Genomic DNA, 27,300 nt, shown 5'->3' with positions numbered 1-27,300 from the left:
GAAAGAGTGAAAATGCTATGTTGTTGTCCACACCCAGTTCTCTAGTTATAGATGGTCTCTTCATTGCTGAACAATTGGAACTGGTTTGAATCTTCTCATTGTTGAAGAGAGCCATGTCCATCAGAATTGATCCTCGCATAATCTTACTATTGCCTTGTATCTCTTGGTTCTGTTCATTTCACTTATCCTCAGTTCAAAATAAGTTGACCTTATTTTGGTGTATGGTGTTACGTCTCTCCAGGCCTCTCTAAAATCATCCTGATGGTTGTTTCTTACAGAACAATAATATTCCATAACATTCATATACCACAATTTACTCAGCCATTCTCCAGCTGATGTGCATCCACTCAGTTTCCAGTTTCTAGCCAACTACAAAAAGGGCTGCCACAAACATTTTTGCACATGTGGGTCCCTTTCACTTAAGATCTCTTTGGCATATAAGCCCAATAGTAATACTGCTGTTTCAAAGGGTATGCACATTTTGATAAATTTTTGAGCATTGATCCAAATTGCTCTCCAGAATGCTTGGATCTATTCACAACTCCACCAACAATGTATCAGTGTCCTAGTTTTCCCACATCCCTCCCAATATTCATCCTTCTTTTCCTGTCATTTTGGCCAATCTCACAGGTGTGCAGTAGTATCTCAGAGTAGTCTTAACTTACATTTCTCTGATAAATAGTGATTTGGAACATCTTTTCATATGGCTAGAAATAGTTTCCATTTCATGTGAAAATTGTCTGTTTATATCCTTTGACCATCTGTCAATTGGAGAATGACTTGATTTCTTATAAATTTGAGTCAATTCTCTATAAATTTTGGAAATGAGATCTTTATCAGAACCTTTGAATGTAAAAATGTTTTCCCAATTTGCTTCCCTTCTAATCTTGTGTGCATTAGTTTTGTTTGTATAAAAATTTTTTAGTTAATATAACCAAAATTGTTTATTTTGTGATCAGTAATGCTCTCTGGTTCTTCATTGGTCATGAATTCCTTTCTCCTCCACTGATCTGAGAGGCAAACTATCCCATGTTCTTCTAATTTATTTATAATCTCATTCTTTATGCCCAGATCATGAACCCATTTTGACCTTATTTTGGTGTATCGTGTTAAGTATGGGTTAATGCCTAGTTTCTTCCATACTGATTTCCAATTTTCCCAGTTTTTGTCAAATAGCGAATTCTTATCCCAAAAGCTGAGGTTTGCCAAACACTAGATTGCTATACTTATTGACTATGTTGTCCTGAGAACCTAACCTATTCCACTAATCAACTAGTCTGTTTCTTAGCCAGTACCAGATGATTTTGGTTACTACTACTTTCTAATATAGTTTTAGATCAGGTACAGCTAGGCCACCTTCATTTGATTTTTTTTCATTAGTTCCCTTGAAATTCTTGACCTTTTGTTCTTACAGATGAATTTTTATTCAGTAAAATAAGTTTCTTTGGAGTTTGCTTGGTATAGCGTTGTTGGGGGCCGGGCCAGGTCACAGGAAAACGGGAAACCACAACAGAGACTGCCTCTTCCAGCTTCCCCGAGCCTGACGGGGCTTTGGACGTCTCTGGCCCTCCTCGTGGAGACGGGAGGAGGGAATCACCAGACAGAGAGCCGAGGTTGATAGAACAGTCCTCCCCAATCCCTCCCCAAAGGAGGAGCCCAACCTTACTGTGCCTTCCCTGTCTCTCAACCAGTCCAGGCTCCACCACGCCAGCAGTGCCAGCGTGGTAGTCCAAGGATCCGGGTTAGGGTGGGCCTGACACAAAGGCATCTCAACTCACTCCAGGAGGGTCAGGTCCAGAGCCTCTTACAACTCCCCCTTTTTGTTTTTTAATGGGTACAAAATATCTGCTTTAAGAGCTTCAAGAGCAGCACTGATGGTTTTTAGGAGAATTGAAAGAATGCAGGGTAATAAACAGAATGTAAGCATCAATAATCCAATTCCAATGAATCCAATTGTAATCCAATGAACTAAATCTGTCAAATTCACACCTTTGAACCAAGAGGTAAATCCCTTCGAGATTTCCTCATTCCATTCTTTGACAAAAACAGTAGAAGCATTTTGCATAACAGAAATAATAAGATCAAGGGCTTTCAATTCGCTAGAAGTATTTGTAACATAAGTAGCATTTTTTAACACATCTTCCAAATATTGGTATAAGGTAGAGTTAAAAGGAACAGGGGTAACACATATAGGATAGTACTTATAATGACATTGCATTCTCATATAGCGGAGCATCAAAGCTTGTTGATGTACAACCACTTGCAAAACCTCAGTTGTTTGTGCTATTCTAGCTAACAGAGCACTGTCTATCTGTTCTTGATGTCTCCAAGCTTGTCCATTCTCAACCATAAATTGTTGTAACGAAGCGGCTACAAAACTTAACTGATTTTGTATATTATGTATCTGTATCTCTTCTATAACATTGAGAGCCAAATTCACTACTGACAATGCAGCTGCCAGTTCCCCTTCTCTTTTCTGTCTACTTAATCTTCCAATTAATTCATCAGAGATAGAAGTAGCAAAATCATCAGCTTGAACAGGATGAATAGTGTAGGGGGGAACTCTAAGAAGAAACACAGCATAACCTATGTAATTCTCATTAAGTCTATTAGTAATTAAGGGGTTGTTACATTGGATCACATATCCACCCTCCACCTGAGTAATGTTAGGGTGCCTACAAAGCATAAAGGCTGCATTATCTAGCATAAGAACCTATCCTTTAAATTCATAACAGAGAGTACTATTTTCTCCATAATTTCTATGGCAGGTAGAATTTTTGTTTTGGAATACCTCTAACCATTGTCCAAAAGATAAATCCCTATGTAATGGATTGAAAAGATTCACAGAGACATTTACACCATATAAGACCAATCCTATTTTCCATAGCTGAGTTTGTGGAATATCTTCTACCACCGGGGAAGGGGCTACTAAAACGGAAGTGGAGGTGGTATTTCTATCCCAAAAAATTAACTTCTCCTCTCCAATGTTGTAAATCCCACCAATTTGTCCTGTAGAACAACTAACCATAGGGGTAAATACTATTCCATCTGCATCACGGGCACATGGAGGAAGATAGGATTGCCTTATGTGTGACACATTAATCGGGTCCTTATGTGGGATTGCTAACAATTCAACATCTAATGAACTAGTAAAATTGTTGAGATCCCGATCTCTGTGGGATCTTTGAGAAGTTTTCCATGATGTCAAAAGAATACAATACTCTAAAACATTTGAGCTATTTGTGTCATAATATACACAGATAGGGGCATAGCGGGTGTGGAAAGTGAGGGTACCATTGTAAGTCTTATTTGTGAATGGGACTGGGAAATCTAACCAAGGGCTGTCAAGAAAAGAAGCATTACCACGCACAATTAATGGAAGGGGTTGATGACGCCATGTCATCATTTGGAAAACAGGCAAATTTGGAGTAACAGCCCAATAATTGGCTGCTTCTTTGGTGGTTACAATATCTTTCCATTTTAATGTATGGGGGACCATAGGGGCGGCGATAGCAGAATCAGTCAGGATGCTAGCCAAAAGGCCTGTGATTAGTTTCCACGTTGCCTTGCCGGATGCATTTTTTCTCATGCCTCTATGTCCCCTCTTGTAAAGTTTCTTTTTTCCTCCCCTCCGTCTCTGCTTCAGAGATCGTCGATGGCATTTGCTGGACTTCTCTGACATTTCGTAACAGGAAACATTTCTTTTCTCCTTCTCCATTCCCACCTGTAGAGACACAAAGATATCCTCTGCCTCTCACAAGGACCTTGTGAGGGCCATTCCAATTTCCTTTCTCGTCTTTCCACCACACAGTACTGCCCTCCAGGCAAGTCCGTGGGTGTAACTCATTATCTTGTTTTTTATGATTGTCATTTCTATTTGGGGAAGTAATGTAAAATTTCATGGCTGGTGTTGTACCATCCTCTCTGACTTGTAGATAGTTCAGAGTAAATACTGCTTTGGCTACTTGTGCTCTTGTCACCCTTCCAGCCACTCCCCCTTTTTGTTTAATGAGTGTGCGTTTTAGAGATTGATTAGCACGCTCCACTATTGCTTGTCCTGTAGGGTTATAAGGAATACCTGTAATATGATGAATGGCAAACTCATTAAGAAAGGCCTTAAAGCCTCGAGAAGTATATGCAGGGCCATTATCAGTTTTTAGAGTGAGGGGTACTCCTACAACTGCAAAACATTCTAACATATGTTGTATTACACTTTTTGTGGCCTCACTGTTCTGTAGAGTTGCCATTATAAAGCCAGAAAATGTATCCACAGTTACATGAATCAAAGAGGATTGAAAGTGAGTAACATCCATTTGCCAAAGAGAGTTTGGTAGATCACCTTGAGGATTAGAAGTAGATTCTCGAGGAGGGGGTCTAAAAGGAATACAGGCAGTACAGCGTTTGACTATCTGGCGGGCTTGATCCCGGGAAATACCATATAACTGATGTAAAGATCGAGTGGATAGGTGGAATTGAGAATGAGCTAACTCAGGGGCTAAATACCATATAGTTGTGACAGGAGATGAGAGGGAAGAATCCACTATAGAATTGCCCTGAAATATAGGCCCACACTGCGAGGTGTGAGATCTAATATGAAGGACATATATAGGCTCCTTTCTAGCAAGGAGTAAGCTTTGAACTTGTTTGAACAGTTCCTTAATAGAAGAACTTGACATATCCAACTCAGCATCAGCTATGTGTTGTAGAGCATTAGCACAATATAGACTGTCAGTGATTAAATTAAAGGGGTCATGAGGCAATAACCTCAATGCAAAACAAATGGCTGCTAGCTCATTCTTTTGAGCAGAAGAGAAAGGAGTCTGTATTACTTCTAATATTTTCTTTTCAGGGATATACACAGCAGCCCTATTGGCTTTAGTGGCATCTGTAAACACGTTTACACCATCTACTGGGTATTGTGAAAGAGGGCTTCTGGATAAGGTTATAGGCATCTCTTTCCATCCCCGAATGACGGGGGGAAGAGGTGAAGAGGTGAATGTATGGGTGATATATATCACAGCCAAGCTTCATATTCTTGAGCTAACTCTCTAAGGACCTCTAAAGGAGTTGATGAATAAATTATTGGGCATTTCCCAAAAAGTTGTACACATCTTTCACTAGCTTTCATTACTATTGCTGCTTGTGATTCTTGGCTGTCTCTTAAACATTTCTTCACTTTGCTTCCATTTACCCACTCTAAAATTCCACATGATTGAAAAAGGACAGCAATCATTCCTTCATTATTGAGTATAGTCAACTCTATTGGTTCTTTTATATCAACACGTGTAAGGGTTTGTGGAGTTCTCTGTGCTATAATGTCCAGGACCCTTAAAGCATCCTTAGACCATTCTCGGGGTGAATTTAAGTTTGGGTCTCCTTTAAGAATTGTATAGAGGGGTTCCATCTCTTGATCTGTTATAGGAATTGAGGCCCTTATCCACTGGATTGAACCTATCAATTTTTGGAAGTCATTAAGTGTCTTTACCTTTTCCAAGGCCATTCTGGGAATTTGCTTAGATACTTGATTCCCATTAATTCGATGGCCTAAATACTGAAAATTCAATCCTTTCTGAATCTTTTCTGGGGCTACCTGAAGGTGATTCTTATTTAATGTTATAATAGTTTGTTCTAATATTTCATCTATAATCTTTTGTTGAGGATGTGAGATCAATACATCATCCATGTAATGGATTATTTTTGCTGTAGGAAATCTCTCCCTAATAGGGGCAAGAATAGCAGCTACATACATTTGACACAAGGTAGGGCTATTAGCCATTCCTTGAGGGAGCACTTTAAATTTATAACGCTCTGCAGGGGATTCCAGATTAATAGAAGGAACAGAAAATGCAAATTTTTCACAATCATCTGGATGCAAGGGAATTGAGAAGAAACAGTCTGCTATATCTATTATGATAATTTTCCATCCCCTTGGGATAGCAGTAGGTGAAGGTAGGCCAGGTTGAAGTGCACCAAATGGCACCACTGCCTCATTTACCTTCCTTAAATCTATTAACATTCTCCATTTCCCTGATTTCTTTTGGATGACAAATACTGGAGAATTATAGGGGCTTGTTGATGGTTCAATATGTTTCTCCTTTAGTAAGTTTTGAACTATCTCGTGGAGGGCTTGTAACTTCTGTTCTGTTAGGGGCCACTGGTCCACCCATATAGGTTGATTATGTTTCCATTTTAAGGGGATAGCCCTCGCTTCCCAGGTGGCCCCAATCAGTTTAAATGATGATCTTCAGTACTCAGTTGCGTCCCCATAGATTTACAGGAAGCCCAGTCACACAGAGTGGTTTAAAAACACCCTGTCTATCCTCATACTCCCATCTCAAATATCTTGGGGTTGTATACGCAGCCTGGAGACCACCAACTCCAGTTATTGGCTGAGGTCTCCGTCTCTTTTCCCACTCTAAAGGCCAATCTTCCTCTCTTATTACTGAAACATCTGCTCCAGTATCCAACATGCCCTCTATGTGATGTCCTTCTACTCCTAGTGTAATCATGGGACGGTCTGCTGTGATTTGCTGTACCCAATTTATTAAAGTTCTAGGAGTTGTCTTTACATAATTCTTATCTATTCATGGAAGTGGAATGGCCTTTGCTATTTCCTTTTCATATGTTATCTCAATTGGCCATGCATGAGGATTCGTAATCCAAATATCTTTTTCTCCTGGATTTAGTAATTGACTATGTATGATAATAGAAGGAAAATATTCAGACCCAATAACTAACCGAGGGTAGTTTTGTTCAATTACTTTTACAGTGACCGTGCTCCATGGGGAGAGCTCAATCAGGGGTTCATTTAATGCAATTATCTCTCTCCTTGCTTGGGTCGAAAAGGTTCTGCTTGGGGCCGGAGTGTGCCGGGACGGCTCATTCCCCCCTTGGCCTCCCGGTCTCCCGTTTCCCGCTCTCTGTCTCTGTCCTGACCTACAATATCTAGCAATATGTCCTGATTTTCCACAGGAATAACACTGTATCCCCTTCTTTGGCTGTGTACAAGCTGACCTATAATGGCCTGACTTCCCACAATTAAAACATTTCCTCTCATCAGTTGTTTTTTGCATTCCTTTCACAAGATTGGCCATTGTTTCAGTAAGCATAGCCATAGGATCCTTCTCTGGAATGTCTAATAATTTATCAATCAACTCCTCAAGTGTAGGGCTGGGTGGGAGAGAAGCCAAAACTGGTTTGTATTCAGGACGGAGGCTCTCCTTAATCAATTGTAAAGTTAATTGAGGACTGGCCCCAGTTTTTCCAAATGTACTCTCTACTGTCTCCTGTACTCTAGATATAAACTGTAGAGGCTTCTCACTAGGTTTCTGTTTGAGTCCTGATATTTTATTTGTCCCATTTTGAACCCCCATTTTTTCAAGGGCTCTAGTGTGAACTGTCTGCACAGCTCTCAGCACTTGATCATTAAGCTGGAGCTGAGCTTCAGGAGTAATCCAATTCCCCTGTCCTGTGATCATATTTATGGCCTCTTCAGCATTAGCTATATTCATTTCCTCCACATATGCTCTCGCACACCTTTGTGCATAGGCCTTAAAGGCAACAAATTCTGCCGGGCCTAAAACTGTCTGCATGATTTCTGCATAATCATAAGGAAGCCATGGTGCAACTGCAATAGAGGCAGAAATGCACTTCTTTACATAAGTAGAACCTGGCCCATATTTTTCTATAGCTTCTTTCATATCTTTCAAAAATTTATATGGCAGTGGCCGATGAGCGAGTGCGTGAGTCCCATCATTTAAAACTTGTGTAAACACTGGGAACGCTCCAGGTTTCAAACCCCATTCATCAAGATCCACATCCTCCCCCTCCCTTAAGGCCACTCTCAGACTTGTAGTTAATATACTCTGGTATGTACCTTCTTTTGTTCGAGGGGGTTGCATAGTAACGGTTTTTTGTTTTTCTCGTTTCTCACTTCCTGGTTCTCCAGTTTGCATACCTGTGGTTTTTTGTTTGTGTCCCCCCCCCCCCCACTCCCGTTACCTGGCTCCCTAGAAAGGTTTCTATGTGGACTAAAGGGTGGGTCTTTGTTTATTGGTTCTTTCTCCCCTGGTTTCGACATAAATCCTGCACGTTTTTCTCCTGTTCTATGACCCTGATCTGAGAAAACTCCCCTTTTTTCAGGGTCATCCATCAAAAAAGTTCCCTTTCTTTCTTTCTCAGGTCTCTCCTGGAACTTTCCATTCCCTGCCCTTCTTAAACTATCCCATGGGTACATTGGCGGGGGATCACAGGAGAAATAAATCTCATCCTCACTCTCCATACCATAAAGGGAGTCACCTACCTGGGTCTCTAGAGAGTTTATGGGCGGTGGGAGTGCAGGATGTAAAGCTGCTCCCACCACCGTATACATCACAAAATCTTGTTTGGAAAGAAAGGATGGGTCTTCTTTGTGGTAGGAGGCCATCTGCTGGCCAACCACTCCCCACCGGTCGGGGTCTATACCGGTGTGTTCTATCCAGGGGCTGACTTGAAATATTTTTCTGACCCATTCCCTGCAAGCTCTTATATTAATCTTTATCCCATTACTCTTACACAATTTATACAATTGACAGGCGAGTACGCCTACATCCTCTGGCTCAATACAGGCTCTTATTTGTTTCTGTCCCATACTTCTGCCTTCTAATGAACTATTCTCTGAGTTAGTTCAACTAGGCTGTCTGGTCTTCTCAATTGCTGACCTGCAGCAATATGAGGTGAAAGAGCGCAGCACTTACCTCTTCCTGGTTCCCGCGGTGAGTAGACTCTTGGTCCGGCTTGGTCTTCATCCAGGTCAGGTCCCTGTTCCGGCACCAGTTGTTGGGGGCCGGGCCAGGTCACAGGAAAACGGGAAACCACAACAGAGACTGCCTCTTCTAGCTTCCCCGAGCCTGACGGGGCTTCGGACATCTCCGGCCCTCCTTGTGGAGACTGGAGGAGGGAATCACCAGACAGAGAGCCGAGGTTGATAGAACAGTGATGTTTATTGATGTTACAAGTCAGCCGTGTCTCCCCGAACCGTCCTGTGCCCGCTCTTTTTTATAGCTCTTTTCCTTCCTTCTTGCTGTACACCAATCGGGATAGAGAGTCCTCCCCAATCCCTCCCCAAAGGAGGAGCCCAACCTTACTGTGCCTCCCCTGTCCCCCAACCAGTCCAGGCTCCACCACGCCGGCAGTGCCAGCGTGGTAGTCCAGGGATCCGGGTTAGGGTGGGCCTGACACAAAGGAGTCTCAACTCTCTCCAGGAGGGTCAGGTCCAGAGCCTCTTACATAGCACTAAATAAATTAGTTTAGGTAGTGTTGTCATCTATATTCTTTTCACATATGCCAAACTGGAGAAATACCAAGTTTTGCCTCTTTCTTCCTTCTTTCTACAGTACCATATTCCTTTTTACGCTCACCTGGCCTCCTTTAAAAACCAAAAAAATGAAATCAATACACTTTCAAAAAACACTGTTCTTATTTAACTCCATTATTCTTTAAAGATTTGTAGGATCTGATGAGACATTTGTTTCTTCTCTGCTCATTAGAATATTATCACTATCTGTCTCATTGCTCAAATAAAATTGGTCTTTCTAAAGTCCTATGGATTTCTGGTTCTGTACTTCAAATTTCCTACCCATCTCTAGTCTTTTCATTAAAAATGCTCAATCTTTTAGTCAATTTTGTTACATAAGATTGTTCAATTTTTCAAACTTATTGAGGGTCCAGAACTTTTGCTTTTTGACATATTGTATTCTACTATGTCCTCTAGTTTCTAATACAAGCTACAAGGCCTTTTGTAAATGTAACTGTGGTTCCTTGGTCTTTGAATAGCATTGTTCTGGATGCTTCAAAGAGTTTTCTTTGTTGTGGATGTTCTGGATTTAGGCTGACAAACCAAATTTTTTTCTCAGAGGTTCTTTGAAGATGATTGGTGAGTGTTTTTTTTTTTTTTTCTTTGCTCTCTGGCTCTGAAAGACCTGAAGATTTCATTTTGTTGACTTTGTAACATCTAAAATCCAGACTTTACTGGGTCCTTACCCAGGAGATTTGTACCTACCCAAGGGCTTTATCGAGGGGTATGTTCCTGATTCGGGACATAAACCCTTGAATGCAACTGTTGACTAGACATGAGGAATGAATGAATTTCTAACCTTGGGCTCAAAGACCTGGAGATACATGATGGAATGTCATATGTGGGAACATGAAGACCATTCTGTCTCAAATATGGCATACACAAAGGAAATTTTTTTTATATGACAATATTGGATTGATTTTATTTTTCCCCCCATTGTTGGAATACACAGGAGTCAACTGACAGTGGCTGCTGGAGATCCAACCCAGAATGGATCTCCTCCTGGGAGAGAATGACACAAGGCAATTGAGAGGTCGCTGCTGCTCTCTGACATCTCTGACTGAGAAGCCCTTGCATTGTCTGACCTCACTCCTTTTCCCTCTGCCTCCATTTAATCTCATTCCCAGTCCACAACACCTGTGACAGCAAAGGGTGCCCTACAATTCCTTCAGATGCTATGATCCATAGCTGTGGAGGCTCTTGGAGAATTGATCTGTCCCTTAACACCCCTCCCCTCCAATCTTGCTTTCATTGGTTGAAAAAAGGGAATGGAACAAAGTATTAAGACAATTAGATAAATAATGGGTAGCAGAGTTATCCAGACTACATTCCCAGGAGGAATGCAAATTAAAAGGAGGACTTGACTGGTTACCATATATTACACAGACCACACACAGGCTGTTTCTTCCTGATCTACAAGCAGAAGTCTTAAACCAGTTTGAATCCACATCTTTACACTTTCATTTTATCACTGTCTCAATATCATCCCCATCTCATTAACTCTTTTCTCCTAACTGTCAGGCAAGTAATCATAATCAGCCATCATTCCCCTCCTCATGCGGAGAGCCAGGATGAATTCCAGAACAGGTTATTTTTCTCCCCATACAATTTTTCTGAGAATTTTGGCTTCTCTATGTAAATCTCTCAAAGCCACCAAAACTTGTAATATCTGATAGTTTCTTGGACAATCTATACTCTTCTCAGCCTTTTTGTCTAGTTCTCTAGGGACAAGGCTTTCCTTCCTTCCTTTTTTCCTCATTTTGTCCCTTCTTTGTCACACACTCCAGCCTCCCACACCTAAAAAGTCACAGAATTAGGATGTGAAAACTTGTCCTTGGACACAGCTACAGGGGTTGGTCTTCATGGGGTTGATGACTGAAAGCATTCCTTCTCAAACAAGTTAAGTGGCTTCATTCAATTGGAGAGCTTGGTCAAATCACGCTCCATTGATCTTTTGAGGATGGCCCCAATCCCCTTCAAGAGGTTCCCAGACCCTGGGAAAAGCCTCCAAAATGATTTTAGTCAATTGGAGATCTCTGATTCCTCATTAGGAATTTGCTCCCTAACAAAGCCTCCTTCTAAGTGAACAATAAAAAAATCCTTTTTTGTCCCAAACCTAAGGACTCTTGAATTTTTCACATTGGACCTGTGTTTCTCTCCCCTTATTCCCACTCTTCAACAGCCTGATTTAGCCAAACATAAAGTATTTCTTTTTTAAGCTCATTCATTCAATCATTTTAATTGAGGAATTGTCTATACACAATGAGGAGGTTCTATGAAAAATTCCTTCATATCTAATTTATTACGAAAACCATTCTATCTTACACTAATAATTATGATGAATGTATTCAGGAATCCACCACTGAAAATATCAAATCATGTACTACCTTGGCATAGATTGGATTTCTTTTGCTACTAATCTCATTCAACATAGCATTGATTAAAATTTCAATTCCAAACTAATGGAATAATCCTAATTAGAACCATATCAAATTTATAGCCTAAAATTCGAATTTATACCCAATTAACATTTTAAATCTACCAAATCAATGTTCCCTAAAATTTTGAATATAAAGTATTTGAATGGATTGGAATGGAAAAGAAACTGAGGCAAAGTAGTGATTAGAGAGTTTTTAATATATTTGGAGAGAGACAGTGTGCTGGGACCAAAAGAATCCGTTTTGATCTCAGAGCTGAATGACATTTCTGTCTTCAAGAATCCAGCATTGAATGTGGGATTGCAGAGATTCTTTATGGGGATTTGGTGATTAAGAAGAACAATGACAGAATGGGGGGGGAGGCCACCGACATTCTGATAAGTTGGGAAGGTCTGGGGTCATGAGGTTTAAGATAGAAGGTCTTTCTCCTTATCTGGATCAAACATCCTGATGATTAGGAGGGAGGGGGGTGTTGGAACCAGAGGGATTGAGGCAAAACAATTCAAGGAACTGAGGCAGAACAAATTAGGGAAACTGAGGCAGGACAATAAAAGGAAATTGTGGCAAAAAAGGATGAATCTTTTGAAAAGACAAGAAAAAAATTCAAACCATGACTTTTCCCAACCATACTCTTACTGAAAAAACTATTTAGTGAAATAAAACATAAAACGTGGAAGTCAAAACCAGAAAAATTAGAAACCAAATTTAGAAAAAAACATGGTCTTTTATTAATATATGAACCCCAAAAAGGGTGAGACTGCTGATAAAATTCCCAGGTACAGGCAGGCTGGTGCAAGGAGTTGCAAAAAAAAAAAAAAAAACTTGATGCCCTTGTCTAGGTCAAACCCCTGACGTTATGAGGAACCTGAGGTCAAGAAAAGGTTGAAAAAGTTGCCCTAAGTGAGGAAGACAATAAGTCAGAAAGCCAGGATTAACTACAGGTCTTCTGATCATCAGAGCCTTAATTAGCCTTAATCATTGAATAGGCATTGCCTAGTCAAACTGAGAGCTGTTAAAGATGATAACTTGCAGTCTCCTCCTGCTTCCAGGGCTATTTCTAATCAACCAGAACTTTATCTGGCCACTGGACCCAGTGAGAACAAAGGCAGGCTGGTAATCTTGCCCAGCCTTCCCTCACTCAAGTCTAATTTATTTTCCTGAGAGGACATCCACTCCCTGAGGTAATTCATCTTCAGGAATGAAGGACAAGCAACAACCTTGTTACAAGGACTCTACTTCGGATGTATTAAGTTTTACCTTCTTTCTCCATAACAGGGATTGTGACACCTAGAAGACAAGGCAGATAGCCAAGACTTCAAACTCTCCCTTCTTCCCTTCCTCAAAGAAAACCAAGGTTGGAGGACCAGCTGAGATAGGTAATATAAGTCGAAAATCACCTTCATATATAATTGGGAAAAATATGTAACTGAGGGGGGAGAAGATTAAAAATTATCTTTACATTAGAAAACCTGAGATAATACTAAGGGCTAGTATTTATGATCTGGACTTTAAACAAGTTCATATGGTCCCCATTATCTGGATAATGAAACAAGCAGAACTTGTCTTATCATGTGAAACAGGATTTTACTTACTTTCTAATCCATACTATCTTCTCTTCTGAGATCATCTAGTTAACTTGAAACAACTTTTACCCAAAAGTGTCAATATCTCAAACTACTTCTCCTTGGATCTTGTCCCCCAAATGCTCCATGTCCACTGGCTATATTATTGTTCTCCCAAATCCAATTGCTCAATATGACTGCTTAAGGTATTATATCAGCTTGAGCCAGTGAAGATATTTTCATGTAAAATAAAGTGTGCCTGCTATTTGCAAGATTTTTACATTCTTTACCTTTACATTTCTAACCAGAATGCATTATTTGATACTGTTAAGGTTTGAACTGTACAAGAAACTTATCTCAATTTCTCACTTTTTATTTTGCAAAGTTTGGATTTCAGCCATAGTCTGCTTCAACATCAGTACATTCAAAGGATTTCCCTCCAGGAGGAATTTATTTTTAAAAGTTTCTATACACTTAAACAATTCTCCACATTCCTTACATTTTTAATATGAACTCTTATGTAAATTAAGGTGTTACTTACATTTGAAGACTTTTCCACATTCATTACATATATAGAGTTTCTCATCAGTATGAGTTTTCTTATGTCTATTAAGATGTTCCTTAACTTTGAGGGCTTTTCCACATTTATTACAAAGTTTCATATCAGTTATGACTTTTCCTATGTGAATTAAGACTGCTTTTCTCCCTGAAGGATTTTCCACATTCATTACATTTAAATGGTTTCTCTCCAGTATGAATTCTCATATGTGAATTAAGGCCTGCCTTGTCCCTGAAGGCTTTTGCACATTCATTACATTTAAAGGGTTTCTCTCCACTATGAGTTCTCTTATGTGAATCAAGGCCTACTTTCTGCTGATAGGCTTTTCCACATTCATTACATTTAAAGGGTTTTTCTCCACTATGAGTTCTCTTATGTGAATCAAGGCCTACTTTCTGCTGATAGGCTTTTCCACATTCATTACATTTAAAGGGTTTCTCTCCACTATGAGTTCTCTTATGTGCATCAAGGCCTCCTTTCTGCTGATAGGCTTTTCCACATTCATTACATTTAAAGGGTTTCTCTCCTGTATGCATTCTCTTATGTGAATTAAGGGCTCCTTTCTGGCGGAAGGCTTTCCCACATTCATTACATTTATAGGGTTTCTGCCCAGTATGAATTACTTCATGTACTTCAAGCCTTCCCTTTAACATGAAGGCTTTCCCACATTCTTTACATATATATGGTTTCTCTCCAGTATGAATTTTCTTATGTCTATTAAGGTGATACGTCTGAGTGAAAGTTTTCTCACATTCATTACATTTATAGGGTTTCTCTCCAGTATGAATATTTTTATGCATATTAAGGCGATACTTCAGAGTGAAGGCTTTTCCGCATTCATCACATTTATAGGGTTTCTCTCCACTATGAATTTTTTTATGGATATTAAGGAGATAATTCTGAATGAAGGCTTTTCCGCATTCATTACATTTAAAGGGTTTCTCTCCAGTATGAATTCGCTCATGTCTGTTAAAGGATGCTTTGTCCTTATAAGCTTTTCCACATTCATTACATTTATAGAGTTTCATTCCAGTATGAATTTTCTTGTGTTTATTAAAGATTTCCTTAAGGCTGAAAGTTTTCCCACATTCGTTACATTTATAAGGTTTCTCTTCAGAAGGAAGTGTATTATGTGGAGAAAGATATCCCCTCTGCCTAAAAGTTTTGCTATCATTATAATATCGTTTAATAGGCTTTTCTTCTTGAAGATTCTTCTGTGGAACACTAAGGTAAGGTTGGCAGTCAGATGTATTACCATAGTCACCAAATTTATCAGCTTTCACTCCAGCATGAATTCCTCCGTGTACACTAAAGTCTGAATTGATGTGGAAAGTTTTGTCACATTCATCGATTCTATGAGGTTCTCCTTGAGAACACACTCTATGGTAATGATTCAGTTTTGAGTAGTAATGGAAAAACTTTTTGTACTTATTAATTACCATGAAAATTCTGCTACATGACTTTTTGCTATGCTTTATTACTAGCTTCATGGACTGTCTTTCCAGATTATTTATCTGCCTTTTTAATCCAGTGTCATAATTCCAAGCTTCTCCCAATTTAGATTTGTAGAAATCATCCTTTATGAGTCCCTCTCTGGATGTCTCTCTGATAGTAAAACACTGTTTTGGAGTTGACTCCTTGGTTTCACATTCTCTTTTTTCAACAGGAGAATCTGAAAGGAACACAAAAAAGTGTCAGCATTGGGAGCAATATTGTGGGGGAAAGAAAAGTATTTTATATTCAATTCTAGATTCAGGTCTCTCCATTGAAGAAGGGACTGATTTGGACAAGGGAGAAGAGACATGATCAAGAGGGAGCTGAAGCCCAAAAATAGGTAAGGGGAAAGTAAAAGAAGTGCCAGTGACTTCATAAACACTTACATTTTCAGAGAGAAAAACAATAATTCCAAAACCACAGATGATTATATTTGAAGTTAATCGCTGGTAACACTGAAGAAGACATAGTGATTAAAACTCTGATTTTGTGAAGAAAATCTCTAGACCAAACCAGGTTTCCACTTACTATGAAAGTTACAGCTTGAGAGCTGCCTAGAATATTGAACAGCAAGGTGAGACCACCATACTGTACAGAACATTGAACCTTCAGGCAAGAAGACTCATCTTCCTGAGTTTAATTTAGCTGAAATGGTAGACCATTCCAGGATTTGGAAACCCCAAATAGGATCACAAAGTGATGGACAGGACTCAAGGCCTTAACAGAAAAGGAGCACTGAGAGGTGAACTGAATAGTGCAATGTCACACTTAGTAAGTGTTAGAGGCAGGCTCTGACCCCAGGTCTGCTAACTGGGAAGCTGGTGCTCTTTATGTTTGGTAACATATCAGAAATTTAGACCCTGCTTTCATGTCCTAAATTTTAAATTTAAATTTAATTTACATCTAACATTTTAAAATTCCAAACACTAGTAAATCTGCTACTAGTATATTAGTTATCAATATTATTAAAGTCAGTAATGACTTAAAGACAATTTTCCATGAACAGTGAAATAGATGACAGCACCAATTCAAAGTGGGAAAGGGAAAGTAGTAAGTAGATAGAAGGTTAGATGACATCTTTATAGGATCTGTCACTGAAAAGAATGAGACCAATTGGAAGCAAGATAAAACAGGAAAGAGGATGGAGCAATGGTGGGATTTTTTTAAGTAGAGGTCAGACTTAAAGTTCTTTAACCTTTATCTCTCAGAAAAGACTCTTCACAGAGAAAAAAAAAAAAAAACCTAATAATTTAAGAACTCTAAACAGTCATGAAAATAAAGGATAGAACCCAACATATGGTTAGAAAGCTAAACGTGATCAATAAGAATTACATCTTTTTCTAAGATTAGAGACAAATACAAGGGCAAATTTACTAGAAAACCATTTCTTCAGATGAAAGGTGAGATTATAGGAGAAGTGCAGGAAGGATACCCACAGCTCCTCTTCTCAGGCCTATGGACCTTTAAAGAGAGCTCCAGGCCAACATTTCCAAGGTAACTCACTCTAATGACCCAGTCAAGCTCCTGCTGGCAGTGAGTCTCTGCCTGTATTTCTGGATCAGGGGTTTTCAGCTACATCTGACCCTTTGGAAACCCCTCTGAGAGATTTCTTGGCAGAGATTCATATCTCAAAGGAGTCTGCTATTTCCATCCAGGGTCTCATTGCTGGGAAGTGTCTGAGGTCAGACTGAAACTCAGAACCCTAAGGCTCCTTCAATCCAGGGCTGGCACTCAAGGGACTGCACCCCCTGCCTGCCTGGTTATTACTCACCCTCAGAAATGCATCTGGGGTCTTCTTCCCTTGATAGCCAGGGGGCTTCATGTCTCTCCAGCCGAGAAATCACGTTTGGTTTAGTTACTGGAAACCCTGTTAAAGGAGAAACAAGTGGAAAATGTTGAGAACAGAGGGAGACACCTCAGAACTCAGTCCTGGTTTCTCTCTACAGAAAAGGGGCATGTCTAGAAATGTCAGTAGAGAAGCATCCCTGAAAGATGCTTCCCTCAGCAAATGTAAGGGAAGGAACACAGCCCTTGGTGCAGACTCAGGACAGATGGGGTCATGTTCACCCATTCCTAGTCTGCTGGGAGAAGTCTTTCCTTCTCTGCCCTGGGGCTCTATGGGGAACCTGAAGCCTGGCTGAGCAAAGAGTGTGGAAGGAGAGCCTACAGGGCTACAGAATAAAGCTGCTAATTTCCAGATGGACAAAGAAGGACTTTTTGTCTGGGAAGTGCAATAACTGCTCAAAAATTGCTCAAAGGTTTGAGGGCATCTTTATGTATAAGGCATTTGTGTGACTCTCCCTCCCTGTCCAGCAAATTCAAATTTAGCCAAGCTCTTCAGCTCCCACGGCCATGGACAGATGGAATTCACTGACCTTGAAGGGGCTCACACATGATGCTCTTCCTGCCATCTCTTTAGGTCATCATGGGATGTTCCCCCAACTCTACCATGTCCTGTTTTTTGGCCTTCAACACTTGCAACCCTAGTTACTGCACAGGTTAGATTCAATCCTGATTGAATGAATTAAAACAAGCTACCTTACCAAGAAAGACAAAGTTCTCATAGTTCTCCAGCATCACGTCCCTGTACAGGTCCTTCTGGCCAGGATCCAAACAGCTCCATTCCTCCTGCGTGAATTCCACAGCAACATCTTGGAATGTCAGTAATTTCTGAAACATCACAGGATCTTAGCTTGAGAGATGAAAGGGACTTCATAAACCACCTACATATCAGGGTGGGGAAGAAGGGAGAGAGACATTTGGATCTCAAAATGTAGCCACAAAATGAAATAAATTTACTTTTTTAAATTTCTCTTTATTTCTTTTTAAATAATAACTTTATTTTTCAAAATGCATGCAAAGAAATTTTTTAACATTCCCTTGAAAACTGTTTTGTTCCAAATTTTCTTCCTCCCTTTTCCCTCCCCCACTTGTGGAGTAATCCAATGTAGATTCAACATATGCAATTCTTCTAAATATATTTCTATTTTTATCTTGCTGTACAAGAAAAATAAGATCACAAGGGGGAAAAACAAAACAGAAAAAAAAACTAAGCAAACAACCACCTACAGAAAAGGTGAAAATTCTATGCTTTGATCCACATTCAATTCCCATAATCCTCTTTCTCTGGATGTGGACAGCTCCCTACTCACAAGTCTACTGGAACTGCCCCATCATCTCATTGTTGAAAAGAACCAAGTCCATCACAGCTGATCATCACATAATCTTGTTACTGTCTACAATGCTCACTTGGTTCTACTCATTTCACTTAGCATGAGCTTATATAAGGCTTTGCAGGCTTTTCTGAAATCAGCCTTTTCATCATTTCACATTGAACAGTAATATTCCATTACACTCACAGCACAACTTATTCAGACATTCATTTTGTAGTTCTTTGCCACTACAAAAAGGGCTGCTACAAACATTTGTGAACATGTGGTTTATTTTCCATTCACGATGATATCTTTGGGTTATAGACCCAGTAGAGACACTGCTGGGTCAAAGGTCATACCAGAAATGCAAGGCTCATTCAAGAATAGCTCACTATCAGCATAATTGATCATATCAATAACAAAACCGACAGAATTCTTATGGATGATATGATTCTTAATGGATGCAGAAAAACCTTTTGCCAAAAAAAAAGTACTTATTTTATTAAAAAGACTACACAGAATAGGAATCAATGGAGTTTCCCTTACTATGATAATTATTATCCATCTAAAATCATCAGAAAGCTTTTTCTGTTAGGAATATAAACTAGAATTCTTCCCAATAAGATCAGGGTAGGTGGAAGCAAGAATGCCCATTACCATCATTATTATACTGGAAATGTTAGCTACAGCAAGAAGACAAGAAAAAGAAACTGGAAGAATTAACATAGTGAATGATAGGAAAAAATACTACACTCTTTGCAGACAATATGATTGCATCTTTAAAGACTCCTATATACACACTCATAGATACCTACATGCAGATAAACACACATGGATACATTGAAATACACTTATATTGATGTACACACGCATCTATATATACCCACACATGCATTTATACTGACATACATATGCATCTAAAATAGTACCAGCAAGGCCGACACATAATGTATATTTCTTTCTTGAAGGAATCACTGTTTTTCGTGGTTAGGGAACAAGGCTCCCAAGCCCTCTCTTGAGGTTTTTCAATAAACTCGACCTGGAATTCTTGTTACAATATTGCTGAAAGTCTCCTCTTCCCTGTCCTTGCTAACTCTGGGTTATTCCCTATTCTCTCCCATCCACAGATTCCTCCTTTTTCCTTCCTCCCCTTTTATCCCACTCCCATTAATCTGAACAACTTTTAAGGTCTTTTAAAAGGTTAGCTGTGATCATTCATGCTCACAACAATGGGTCAAAGTGGGCCCTTAAACCTGCACCTCTCCTGACTCCCAAGTCCCCCTCCTCTGTTCCTTTTTACTCATGGCTTCCCTCAATAAGGCACCACAGCTATCTCCTCATACACTGAGACTCTTTTGTGGGCAGGGCCTCTTTTTGCCTTTTTCCATGGGGGCTTATTCAGTGCTTAGTGTTTGGTTATATCTTCCTTGCTGGCACACAGTAAGTGCTTAATCAATGCAGGCTACAGGTAGTTCTCCGACTGCAGTCCACCTCCTCTTAACTGCTAAGGAAAAAAGTGGAGTCCAAGGGACTCAGGTCACACCGAGGAGGTCCTGAATGGTGTTCTCAGGCTGTCATCCTTTCTACCCAGTAACTACGTCCTTTTAAATACTTGGGTACATTTATCCTTGGCCACCCAAGGGAACCCTTCACTGTTCCCAATGCTACTAAGCTCTGCTCCTTAGCTCTGTTTCAGCCTTGGTCACCTTCACATGACCATCACGTGGCAGCTGCAGTGACCAGCTTCCGGGATCTGACTCAGAGCCTCAATGGATAACCCACTTCAGTCATTTCCTAGCCCACCCTCCAAATCAGTTTGATGAGGAGAGCCTGAAATTGAAGGGGGACCCCGAAACTCTCTCTCTCTGAAAAACCCTGTCTGAGGGAAAGAGAATAAACAGCTTCATTCTGTTATCCTGAGAGAAGGGCACCACCCTCATTGATAACACTCAGGACTGATTAATTGAGGTAGAGATTAGCCCAGAGACACTCATTCAATTCCAAGATTTTCTGTTCTGATGCCAGTTCCAACTGCACCCAGCCCCCATCAAAAGCAACCTCCAGCTTCTAGCCATGAAATGAGCCAACTTGGGGCTAAAAGTCCTTACCAAGGGCCGACATGCCATCCATGCCATGCCAAGGAACTGCTCTCTCCTTGATATAAGCTGCATCTCTCTGCCTGATGAAATGATATTCTTTTTCAGCATTACCCCCTCTTTATCTCTTTCTTACCTATTTCCCTAACAAGACTTTATATCTTTCTGTCAGGATTTCTTTGCTAGAAAATTTACTTCTCTGTCGGCACCTTGCCACCAAGGAATTCATTCTTTCTATTCATGCATAGCAAAGGCTGACTTCCCAATGCCAATAATAAATTTCTTTTACCAGTCTAGCTTTTCAGGTTCATAAAAATCCTTTACAAAGGACCTCTGCACTGCCAGAAAGGGTTTCCACAAGTCCCTACCCCACGCCAAATCCTAGAAGAATCAAGGGGACCCTGCACTGCACCTAAAACTCTTCAATTGGGGACACAACTGTGAAAACTCTTCATTTGGTTCCTTGAGTCCTGAACCTGCCACTAACCTCATCAAGTTCTATGTCCAACTGATACATTGTTGGTGGAATTGTGAACATATCCAGCCATTTGGAGAGCAATTTGGAACTATGCTCAAAAAGCTATCAAACTGTGCATACCCTTTGACTTAGCAGTGTTACTACTGAGCTTATACCCCAAAGAGATTTTTAAAAAGGGAAAAGGACCTGTGTGTGCAAGAATGTTTGTGGCAGCCCTGTTTGTAGTGGCCAGAAACTGGAAAGTGAGTGGATGCCCATCAATTGGAGAATGGCTGAATAAAATTGTGGTATATGAATATTATGGAATATTATTGTTCTGTAAGAAATGACCAACAGGATGACTTCAGAAAGGCTTGGAGAGACTTACATGAGCTGATGCTGAGTGAAATGAGCAGGACCAGGAGATCATTATATACTTTAACAACAATATTATATGATGATCAATTCTGATGGACGTGGTCCACTTCAACAATGAGATGAACCAAATCAGTTCCAATGTTTGTGGGTCAGAAACCATTAATAAAACAGCTGGATAGAAACCATTAATAAAACAGCTGGATAGATCTCTAGAAGCAAAGCAAAGTTTATTTACGTTCTCTGGAGAATGGGGAATCCCACCATCGAGCAGAAAGTCGAAGGGAGGAAGCACAGTAGGGGGTAGGGTAGGCGCTTTTATCCCTAACGCAAATTCCCCTCCCACCACTGACCCTCATCCTTATTGGCTGAGGATCTTACATTCTAAACGTGGTAACTATCCAAGAAATTGAACTTGGCCAACAAGTACATAGTTGCCCATATTTGGCTGAAATAGGGAGGATAACAAGAAGGGGACTTAAGTATGCCCTTGACCTTAAAGTCTTTCAGGCCTACTGAAACTTTGAAATAGATGAAGCCTTACTCGATTTTCACAACTGTCTTGAAAGATCTCATTTTATCTTGTTCAGTCCCCCCTCTTATTTATACACTGAGATCTCTTCAAATTCTTGTAGCATAACTTCACATTCTCTATCGAATTTCTCATCACCTTCTGGTTCCTGCCTGCCCCCCTGGACCAATGGTTCCCACCCTTGTCCTTTTAACACCATCAATCTAACAGACCCTTCAACATTCTCTTCTAACCTAATCATTCTAGATAATGAGGTTTGGACTATTCTGGTTATTAATCGGATCAAACAAGGTATGCAAATAGGGAGCAATATAACACTGCTGAGTGCTATGAGGCCAAACCAAAGGAGCTGTTTCCACCAGCTTCCCCCAAACCAGGACCACCAAGAAGTATTGAACGGTGAGGTCCAGGTCTGTACGGGAACATGAGCAAGTTTCCTAATGTTCTTAGTGATTTCTTTTACTACATTTCCATTGTCATCAATCTTTATACAACATGTTGATAAATTCAGTTTCGCACAGACTCCCCCTTCCTCAGCTAACAAATAATCCAGCACCAGTCTATGTTGTAAAACAGCCTCTCTTGTTTGAGTAGCTTGGTCATCCAAAGGATCTAGTGCCTCAGCCGCCTGATTAGTAATAATCTCTACAACTGCTTGAAGCCTAATTATCCTATTCAACATATATATTGGGGTTCTATATCCCCATCTTCCATCTTGAGCCCAAGTGGGTGGCTCATACTCTATTCTTTCTGGAGGCCAGGAATCACGCCAACCATTTGCATCTCCAGTCTGGAGGTATACCTCTCCAATGGAGGTGTCTAAACCCCATTTCTCTCTTCCCAAATCATCATTTTCCTATTCAGGAAGAAAGAAAAATTTTGGCCTTATTAGTCCAAGTAGGAGAGTATAAGCAGTTAAGCCACAGATCTAATAATAGGTTGTTCCCTCAAAAATATGTCTGAACAATTCCTTGTAAAAGGGCAATATTGCTGATCCCTCATCCCTAGGGGATCTTCCCCTACAAAGGTGACATACTGACATTTCCATCAACCCTGATCCTTCCTCCTACAACTGGGAACTGGCCATTGATCTATTGGGTTAGAGGTATTCCAAAATGTGGGAAACAATCCCATGTTTCCCAGGTGTCCCTGCAGTGACATGGTACCAACCCATTGATGTCAGACAAGTAAAAATTTAAGTTTTCCAAATCTTTGCAGCCTCCCTCGTGTCTCCTAGAGACAGAGCGGACAAAGGAAGTCCTTTGTTAATCCGCAGCAATTCATGAGGAATTGTGCCAGAGCTCCCAAGAGCTCCAAATGATTGCAATGTCCATTTGACAACTGCTGTGTCCACTACAAGATAGGGAAAGAAAAAGTCCTTGTACAGAATTAAATCCACTAACATACACTATTTCCCAGCTCCCTGTTTAACAAATCCTATCTTCTATCAATGGCCACTGATATTTCTCTTCTAAGTTCCAGAAATCAGCCCCATTATGAATTGAATTTGGGATCAGTTACTAAAGGATCCAGGAGGGGCTTAAAAGGTATAGGTTCCCATGGCCATTAGCTCAGTTGTTGGGATCCACCAATTGATCCAACAATTTGATAAATTAAAAGTTCTCCCTATATTCTGCATGAGCAGGAGGAGCTGGTTCTCATCTCTGGAAGATAAAGGTCTGGTTTCTATGGCTATTATGAGGAAATAGCCAGACCCAAAGCTCAGGAAAAACCCCATGAGAATTTCCCAAAGTAATTAATGTAAGTAAAGTCATACAATTACAGTGCACTGGATTCAGAATGTGTCCCATTCAGTGGAAGTCCCCTCCTCAAATGTAATTTGAGGTCTCCCCATCTTCACTGTCCACTCAGAAAAAGGTGGCACCACAGGTCCTTTTGTTCTGGTGTGGTGTGTCCAGCCTCGCTCCCGGGGGGCGAATTGCAGTGTCCGAGAGGTCAGTATTATCTGGCAGGGTCTATCAGGGTCCGTCCCAGCAGAGTCAGCTTCTCATCCTTCCAGGAACGGAGCAACACCCAATCTCCACCTGAATTCTATGAAGAGGGAAACCTAGAGGAGTCTGAGCTATTAACCCTTCTGTTGAAATTCTTGTAAATGTCTTAGCAATGGTTTAACACCTCTTAAAAAAAATCCTTTGTCTCCAAGATAGGGCCCCAGTTTCCCATAGGACAAGCCTAGAGAGGATGACAGTACAATACTTGAAAGCCCAATTTCTCTACATGGCTTGGTTCTGATTCTGACCAGAGCAAGAGGTAGTTGGGTCTCTAAACATAATTTAGCCAGTTGCCGTTTTATTTCCTAGTTCATCCTTTCTACTTTCCCAGAAGAGGGAGGATGCCAAGGGATGTGGAGATCCCAAGTGATTTCTAAAGCCCCGATCACATTCTGCCAACACGTGGGCAGAAAAATGTGTTCCCTAATCAGAGTCTATTCTCCCCACTATTCCATATCTAGGAATAATTTGTTCTAATAAGACCTTACTGTCGAGGCAATTGCTCGGGCTGAGGGGAATGCCTCCACCATGAGGTCAGATGGTCCACTATGACCAGCAAGTATTTGAGGCGACCCACTGGTGGCAGCTCAGTGAAGTCCACCTGGATGCTTTGGAATCGTCTGATTCCTGGAGGTCGTCCCCCTTTTGGGATCTGGCGTTGAGCAGCCTTGTTAGTCCCTCGACAAACGAGACAGCTGTCCACCAGTTGTCGGGCCACTGTATATAGGCCAGGGGAACATACCTTGTCAGCACAGAATCACAGGTTTTGGACATCCCAGAGACTGCCCTGGTGCAGTTGCTGAAGGACCTGCCTCATACTTGCTTTGGTCAGTACCTCTCTGCCATCAGGTAAGAGCCATCGTCCTTCCGAGTTCCCAACTGCTCCGAGAGTCGAGGTCTTCTCTTTTCCTTTTAGTAAAACTGGGAGAGGGTAGACTAGGGGGAAGTACAGGCATCAGAACCATCATATGAGAAATCTCCTGGTCTCCAGCTCCCTTGGCCTCCTCATCTGCTAATCTATTTCCCCTTGCCTCCAAAGAGTTTCCCATCTGATGTCCCTTTATATGTATTACTGCTCCATTCCTAGGGGCCAGAATGATTTCCAGTACCTCTCTAACTAGTGTATAATGGACCAGTTCTTCTCCTTTACTATTTACAAATCCTCTTTCCTCCCAAATTCTTCCAAATACATGCACCACACCCCAGGCATATTTTGAATCAGTATATATATTCCCATCTTGGTCCCTCAATAACTTCAAGGCTTGATTTAAGGCATACAATTCACAAGTTTGAGCCGACCAATGGGCAGGCAGACTGCCTCTGGTAACAGTGGAAGTCCTATCTCCATCCACAATAGCAAACCCATTTTTCCTTTTCCCATCTACCCTCTAGAGGATCCATCTACAAACCAATTTACTCCCCCAGGCATTGGGGAGTCTTGTGAATCCTCTTACTTTCATTTGAAAATCGATTTTAACTCTTAACAATAATATTCCTCTGCAGGGGTGGATATTCTGTTCCTGGGGACAGGAGTCAGGGTTAAGATTATCAACATTCTGAAATCTGTGAGCTATTTCCCAGTCCTCTGATTTAATAAGGGTTTTTACTTGGTGTGGGACACTTACTATAAGACTGCCTCCAAAGGTGAGCTTCCTACTGTCTTCTACCAAGAGAGTGGTAGCAGCTACTGCTTGTACACAGATCAGCCATCCTTTGCCTAACGGATCTTATACTTTAGAAAGGAAAGCCACTGGTCAGGAGCCTTTGCTCCAGCAATGCAACATGGGCAGCGGATCCTATAAGCCTCCTTCCCTTCACCTAGAGTGTTCCCCTTCATTTCATTTTCTCCACTATTTAATTGGGAATTGTGTGGGTGTCAAATGTTCTCTTCCCATATAGCGCCCCCGCCATGATCATGCAAAACATGAAAAACGCATCTGACTACAATATAAATCTGATAAGTAAATCAGGGGCCTAGGATTAGGGTTCCAGAGATAGCCCTGCCCTCCATCAACACACAATGTAAAAGGCTCTAGGCCTAAACCTTAGCCTAATCAGGGCGATGAGATTTCCAGCTTTCTCAAAAGGCAAGGTGGGAGTGGCCCCAAGTACTAGGGCGAAGTAAACCTTTAGATAAAGAAACTCTAGCCCCAGGAAGTAAAAAGGTTAAAAGATTAATAGCAGCAACCTCAGATAACTGTCCTTAAGTTTTAACCATTCCATTTTTTGACCTATGCAGTCACACCTGAATTCAAAACTCCCAGCAAATATTAGCTGCAGTGCCAAAGGATTTTATCTTCTACAGCAATTATTAATCAAGGGCTTCAGATGAATCTAGTTCTCAAGAATCACAGTAAAGGGTTTACATCTTATACAGCTATCTTTCTTATCTAAGTAGATAGTTCAGATCATTTGCGTTTAAAATACTCGAATACAAAGAAAAACAATTTTAAATGGCATGTTGTGCATCCATTTCCACATAAAAGAAACTTTTAAATCTTTCAGATATAACAATACTCTCTTCATTCTAAAAATAAAGAATTTTTGGAAAAACACTATCAAATTATCAGATCAAATTAAAATCCTGCTCTAGTTAATTTTTTATCATCTTCCTTAAAAAAGGAGATTACCATGCACGTAAATAAGCATTAAATAATTTGCTTTAGACAGATGGAATCTTAGTAGAAATAAATCACTTTCAGATAACTTACAGTTCCAACAAACTTCTTAGAGCAGACTTCAAAAAAATAAAATAAAACATAAAGTTATTAACACCATATAAATGTAGGCTGTTCCTTTACAGTAGAAGCAATTGCTAGCCGAACCAGCAAGGTGTTGTAGCCACCATACTTAATGGAGAAGGGGGATTAGATCACCTGACAGGGTCCCTTCTCCATGTGGCCACTCTTCCCCCACTCCACCATGCTTCCCAAGCCTAACTTATCTCAATTAACCTTTTTTAAGGGTGCCATTTCCCCAGGATCCAATCTGCCAGCTCAAGATAGGCCCCAACCTCATGGGCTATATCTCCTTCTCCCATGGCAAATGGCAGATTCACGAGGGAATTTGCCTTTTTCTTCCCCATTTTTGGAGAGCTATTTTCCTCTCTTTTTCTCTTCCACCATCTCTTCTTGTCCCATCTCTCTCCTTCCAAAGCTTATTTGCTTAAACCTTCTCCGACCTAAGTTAAACACTCCCAAACAAATACTAGATGCTCCATTTAAATTATTGATTGCTTTTGCAAATCAATCTTTCTTGTCTCTTGTCTTTAAAACTTAAAACTTCCAAG

The 27,300-nt window shown here is 40.5% G+C and overlaps 1 protein-coding gene across 2 annotated transcripts in view; it reads right to left on the bottom strand.

Annotated features, from left to right (window-relative positions):
- Positions 1 to 1,944: 1,944 nt before the first annotated feature.
- The window catches only part of LOC127547588 (zinc finger protein 160-like), a 35,950-nt gene continuing 10,594 nt past the window's right edge, over positions 1,945 to 27,300 (bottom strand). The window contains exons 3-6 of one of the 2 annotated variants that reach the window (XR_007950215.1): positions 17,931 to 18,110; positions 17,159 to 17,254; positions 13,876 to 15,565; positions 1,945 to 8,928 (exon numbers count right to left, since the gene is read on the bottom strand). Coding sequence is in view for 1 of the 2 variants with exons in the window: in XM_051974498.1 (XP_051830458.1) it covers positions 13,998 to 15,565; positions 17,159 to 17,254; positions 17,931 to 18,066 (1,800 nt within the window). In the remaining variant the exon portion in view is untranslated. Of the gene's footprint in view, positions 8,929 to 12,476; positions 15,566 to 17,158; positions 17,255 to 17,930; positions 18,111 to 27,300 lie in introns of those variants that run through there. The other variant, XM_051974498.1, reaches the window with a different exon arrangement.

Source organism: Antechinus flavipes, chromosome 2, assembly GCF_016432865.1.
Source record: "Antechinus flavipes isolate AdamAnt ecotype Samford, QLD, Australia chromosome 2, AdamAnt_v2, whole genome shotgun sequence".
NCBI lineage: Eukaryota > Metazoa > Chordata > Mammalia > Dasyuromorphia > Dasyuridae > Antechinus > Antechinus flavipes.
Note: the sequence above shows the minus strand (reverse complement) of the source record. Positions and strands in the feature narration are given on the sequence as shown.